We start from the raw sequence: 6251 nt of genomic DNA, 5'->3' as shown, positions 1-6251 counted from the left end.
TTAAGAGTCGTAATTGTATACATATACGGTAACAAAGGATTCCAGAAGAATATAATGGAAGTTGTTCTGCAGAGGCAGCGGCAATGCCAGCTGAATTGGCAATGGCTCGGGGGAGCAGAGACAATATCAGTGTCATAGTAGTTCAGCTGGAAAAGAGCTGATAGCAGCATCGATTGATCGTTTTTAGTTGTGCCATCTTCTTTATGTTTTTTCAGAGTTTTACTGTTTTAAGAGTTTTTGGAGGGATGAAATGTCTTGTAGAACAAAATTTCAAGCGACCGGATCTGATCGTGTAGGAGCGATGAAAATGGAAATTCAAGTCGGCATAAGATATAGCAAAATCCGACACAAAATCCTCATCTCATCCGATCCATTGCCATATCTGATATCAAGTCCAAAATCAAATATGCAAGCCCAGAGGTAATAAAGTGAAAAGGTTTGCTCTTAGTGTGTGGTCTTCAAGTAGAAGGCAAGAGTGTCCATAATGTCAAACCAGAAATTATATTCATATGAAATTTAAACAAATGTTGCAGATACATCACAATCCAAAAGAAAAAAGAAAAAAGATTCAAAGCTGCTTGAAGTGCAAGGAAAGAAAGCACTCGTAGGCTCGTAGCAATAAATTGAGAAGTCACCTTTTTGACTTCCCAACTCTCACTCTGTAATTGTCTCTCAGACCTATCTATATAACTAATGAAGTGGAGGAGAAAGAGGATGAGCACCCTTTATATTTTGTCTCTTCACTCCTTTCATCCTCCAACCTTCGACCTTATTTAACCTTTATATGACTAAAACCCTAATCTGATACCGAATCAACATGTTGAAAATCCCCAAAAGGTAAAAAAAAAAAAAAAAAAACCCGACCTTTCTGGACTGCATATTTTGTATAGCTGCACAATTCTTGCATTACAAACCCAGAAACCATGGAAACCTTTCTCTTCCGTAATTGAATTCCTTCCCTTTTCAGGTCAGACTGTAGCTTGAAACAGAGATGTCGGCAGCAGATGCAGAATGAATGTAGACAAACTCTAGACTTTTTCCGGCAGGTAAAGAGCTCATCCATGATGGAAACGCATAAGAATTTCCAGATTTTGTCAGACCCCAGAGAGGACCATAAAGCTTAGATATTGAAAGCTTGATATCCTTTAGTTCCTTGGCAGATTTGTTGGTCACGGTAATAGAATACCTATAGTAAGTTTTTCCCTTGGCTATCCATGTTGTTGTCATCTTTTGCGCAATGGAAATAGGAGCAGAAGTTGAAGCTGCAAGACAAACTCTATAGTTAGAGCTTTGTAACGCTATAAAATGGACACACTCAGTTATCCCTTGACCAATCAGAGGAAATCACGTTCCACGCAGATACATTAATAGTTTAGACCTAAGAGGGATAATTCTTCTCCATAATTAGCATGAACAGAGAATTATACCTGGTGCTGGTGTTACTTTAGATTGTGGTGCTGGTTTCTTTTCAATAGGACCTGGAACCACCACTGCAAGATAAGCCATAAAAAATCATTACATTGAGCTCCTCTACATTGACAAGAAAATGAAACCAATGGCCATATAGCGCGGCAAATATATATATATATACCTGGAAGGAGCTGGTTATACCCTCCATGACCACCACTTAGCCGAGCCAATAAACCAAGAAGAGGAGCGTTGTTGTAGGTAGCAGGTTCTGTTTGCTCATAATTGTCTCTTTCATCAGCAAAATTGTCATAGGCATCAGGGCCACCAACAATGGCACCGGTGAGGAGATTTGGATCACTTCCTTTCCTGCTAAACCAAGTGGCATAACCTCCACGGCAGCTAACAAATGTAGGGTCGACCTTATAGGAAACAATTGAAGAACCCCTGTGATGAACCTGTCGTGGATAGTTGTTTCCGTAACCAACCATGTAACTAGTAGCTCTCGGGTTGTCTCCAAGAATGTAATCCACCTGCGAGTTTTGAATAAACGTCTCATAAGCAGTGCTTCAAATGCATACTTATGTAAGTAATTCTTTAACAAAAAAGAAATTCAATAAATTACTTGATTTCGAACGATTAGATTACCTGAGATTTCGCGAAAGTGAGAAGCTGGGATGGTGCCACATTGCCAGCAGCGCAATTCAAGTTTCTACCAGCAGAAGCAAGATAGTCAGAGTAGACAGCACCCAAGAATGAAGCGCCGGTCACAAACTGCATATTGTTCCATCTCTGGCGGTAAATTAGACCACCAGGAGTTTTCTGAACATTGCGGGTACCCTTTCCCAGGCATGAACACATGAAGTACTCAGCCTTCTGCTGGTACTTCTCAAACACTGGTGCATGGTGGCCAGCTTTCCCTTGCATCAAGAACTGCAGCACGAAAAATATTCCGATTAGTCAGATAACAAAAAATTTCGATGAAGGGTCATCAAAATTGAAGTCGGCTCTAGAAACAAAAACCTTGGCAACAAGAGTTTGGACTCCAGCATACTTGACGTCCCAACCAAATTCAGTCATGCCCCAACCAGTTCCACCCATTGAGTCACCATTGTTTCCGAGGTAGTCTAAGTAATACTGATTGTTAGTTGCTTGATACAACCAAGCAGCTGCCCAAAGTAACTCATCCTGTAAACCAAAAAATCAAAATAAAACATGAGAACATGCACCAGCAATTAAGAAAAAAAAAAAAAACTCGTCACGAATGATTTCATCATGGATTAATATTTTAGCAGTCTTCTTTTAACACGTGATAAACTGGCTACTCTCGATCAACTTCAAATTTATTTTACTTACGTTGTAGCCACTAACAGAGCGGTAATATTTCTGGGCCACAGAAATGCTGCTGTCATATTTACCCCTGTACTTGTCTGCAAAATCAAATAGCTGAAAACCAAAAAAGCAAAAGAAAAAAAAAATCAGTGGTAGTTAATATAATTTAATATACAATGAAGGGTACTTAGGGAATTGTCGAAAATGCTAGAAGAGAATGGGATGATAATACTGTGTGGTTGTGAGTCAAGGGAGAGGAAACCACCGACAAAGTTATCTCGTGACACAAGGACACAGCTATCTACACTTTAAATGGATCGTAACACGTGGACGGTTTAGATCTTCGAGTACGGTTAATATGTACGGTCAGACGACAGTGCCCGTGATAGGCGGGCAAGCATGACCCCAAGATCCTGATTGGGGGAAAAGTGATCTTATATTTAATTAATTTCCTACGTTCTTCAAGTTTTGCTAAATGCTAATAATAACGGCCGCATTTTTTTCTACGCAAACAGTGTTCCGTGGGAATTTTGATTTTTTAAAAAAACAATTATTTTTTTATATGTTTTTAGATAATTTTAATGTATTAATATTAAAAATAATTTTTAAAAAATAATTATTTTAATATATTTTTTAAAAAAATTCTTACCCTGGCTGGTAACACATTCCCTAACACTGTTTTTTAACAGTTAAAAGGTAATGATTATTATGAGACTACACAAGAGATAAAATAACGGCAAGCAATTTCTTTTCGCTCCCCTACCTCTTCCATTGATGGAGGAGAGTGACAGAAAGGCACCCTTTTCTTTTATAAAGTTCTTTACCACAAAACTCTTTGGTCCCGAACACCATTGTTAGTAACAATGACCTCTTTCATTTTTTTCTCTTAGTTTATGAAAGCCCATTTCTATTCTTTCTAAACAGAAGTGGTGAAAACTGTGATATTTCCCTAGCTATGCTGTTTTTTAAAATCATATGCTAGCTCTTCAAAAAAAAAATGCAAATTTCAAAAAATAAAATCAAAATTCACCCAAGCAAACATCTTGACTTTCCTAGTGAAGATTTTCCGCCGAAAGAAAAAAAACAATTATTGTACTAGTAATTGTTAATTTTGTTAAAATGGCTAAGCTAATACACACACACACACACACACTACGCTAACAAAAGCACGGCTACCATACGCAGGAAAAACAGTTTTGCTAAAATACGCCAAGAGAAAAACTTTACCTGATGTGCATGCGTGAGTAGCTCATTGGCATAGGTAGGGTTAGAGTGGCGGAAAACGATGGAAGCGGCGGCCATTGCGGCGGCTGTTTCACCAGCAAGATCCGACCCAGGATTGCTTGGGTCAATCTTGTAAGCCCTACGGTCAGTGGTCATATCCTCTGGTCTTTGCCAGCAGTAGTGGTCAGTGTTGCCATCCCCAACCTTATCAAGAAAACAACAAAAATCGTTACAAGACATGACATTAAATTATTAGTGGTGTCAATTATTTAATTTGTGTGTTTGTTTATGGTCTGATGGGGTATCAATTTCAGTTAAAGCAAGATATAATCTCTTTGAAAAGGACAAAATGAAAAGGGCAACCCAAAAGGAATTTGAGAAATTAATAAAGAAAGAAACTGTTTCCCGGAAATAGGTGGTGGTCATTATGAAATGGTTTAACTTGATAATCAGCACACTCTCCATTCTGGGTTACACTTATATAGCTCGAGCTGCAAACGAGGTCAGATTTGGGATCCAAGTTTTCTTGGTTTTAGTCAAGAACAAGGAGATGACTAAAACCAAGAAAAATCCTTGATATGTAGCAGAACAAGTTCTTTAGCATGTTTTTACACTTGCAACTTTGCAAGTTGGGCTAGAAAAAGAGATGCCAAGATAATAGTAATCAAATAAATTTTGGGAAAGGGGAAAAGGAAAGAAAGCTACCTCTCCATAAAGAACATAGGGTTGAGGGTGAGCTTTGATAAGGTAGTCAGTTCCCCACTTAACAGCATCCATGGTATTGCCCAGTTCACCACTTGAACCCAATTGCTTCCCATATTCAATTATGCTCCATGACATCATGGTAATTGTGAATGCCATTGGCAAGCCGAATTTCACATTGTCCCCTGCATCGTAGTACCCTCCTACCAGATCCACCTGCAATTAGAAAAATACAATTTAAACCATCAAACGCATTATATTTTTTGCGGTGACAAAGAAACCCCAACTGGCCAATGTAAGCAGAAAAAACCCATTAGGATGTCAAGCTTACCCCGCTAGCCTTGCCGTCATTCAAACCGGAATTAGCTCTCCATGTCACTCTCTGGTTATGGGGGAGGTAACCAGATCTTTGAGCTTCAAAGAAGAGAAGACTCTTACTTAAAGCTTGACCATAGTCATGACCGGCAAAAGCAAGAGGGAAACAGAGAAGCAATAGCAAAGGAGCCATTGAAATGAGCCTCGCAAACTTCACCATATTAACAGTCTGGTGAATGTATAAACAAAAACACAGAGAGAAACAGATCTCTTTTGCAATAATTACAAAATGGAGATCTTTTTCTTGCCACTAATCCCACCAAGGAATGTATTAGTTATGGGGGAATTAAAGAAAGGCAATGGCAATGTTGGTGTAATTTATCAGCTAAAACTTCTGATCAACCAACAAGACCATGAAAAGAGAAAGTGCAGAGAGAGGAGGGGATAGGTGGATATGGAGGTGCTAAAGCATGTATATATTGAGGAGGGGGGAGGAAGGTGCCAAGAGCCTAAAAACTGGCAGGGCTCAATTAATGAAATTTATTTTATTATTCTTTTAATTTAACTTGTTTTTATTTTAAGAATTATTTATCTTTTGGAAAGACACAGAAACAGTTGAGAAAACAACGAAGGCATGTGGGTGCCCTTCGGGTCTTCCATGGAAGGGTCGGTGTGGATTTAATGGAGTTTTTGGAATTAAGATTTACGCTGAAAAGGTAAGAAAAAAAAAAAGACAGACAGTGATTAATTATTTAATTTCGAGCTTGGTGATTAAAAAAAAAAACACACAGGTTAAAAATTACTAAAAGAAGAAATAGGGAAAGTGATCTGCAGGGCAGAGGAGTCAAAAAAGGCTCGGGACGAGATTGTCCCTGCGGTGTCCCCTGATTTGAATTTTCTACAATGCCCTGATTGTCCATATTATTTGCCTTTTGCATGCTTGACTGGGGTTTCGTTGAATATTTATTAGCTATAATTAATTTTACTTTATTCGTAGACTAACATATAAATATTATTAAGAAATACATTTATCTTGTATTGTTTATTAAGAATAAAATATTATTTTTAATTTTGCTTATATATGATTATTAATTTTATAGATGAAGTGACTATCCTTAAAAGCTTTTATTGCATGTTATTTCGTTTTATTTTTCCTTTCTAACTCTTTTATTTTCTTAAAATAACACTAATAATAACAATCAAAATTAAGATTCAAGTAAAAATAAGCTGAAAGACACTCATCTAATAAAAAGTATAAATTATTATTAATA

The 6251-nt window shown here is 37.5% G+C and overlaps 1 protein-coding gene across 1 annotated transcript; it reads right to left on the bottom strand.

The window, feature by feature from the left end:
- Positions 1–482: 482 nt before the first annotated feature.
- LOC7497843 (endoglucanase 6) lies at positions 483–5440 on the bottom strand. Its single transcript, XM_002303609.4, has 9 exons — positions 4997–5440; positions 4669–4881; positions 3967–4167; positions 2764–2853; positions 2431–2595; positions 2056–2340; positions 1592–1940; positions 1428–1490; positions 483–1262 (listed from the first exon to the last, which is right to left on the bottom strand). Exons 1-9 carry the CDS (start codon positions 5198–5200, stop codon positions 964–966), a joined length of 1869 nt encoding a protein of 622 aa, XP_002303645.1. The 5' UTR covers positions 5201–5440; the 3' UTR covers positions 483–963.
- Positions 5441–6251: the final 811 nt, after the last annotated feature.

This window comes from Populus trichocarpa, chromosome 3, assembly GCF_000002775.5.
Source record: "Populus trichocarpa isolate Nisqually-1 chromosome 3, P.trichocarpa_v4.1, whole genome shotgun sequence".
In the NCBI taxonomy this organism is placed as follows: domain Eukaryota; kingdom Viridiplantae; phylum Streptophyta; class Magnoliopsida; order Malpighiales; family Salicaceae; genus Populus; species Populus trichocarpa.
The sequence above is the reverse complement of the archived record's forward strand: the minus strand, read 5'-3'. Positions and strand labels throughout refer to the sequence as shown.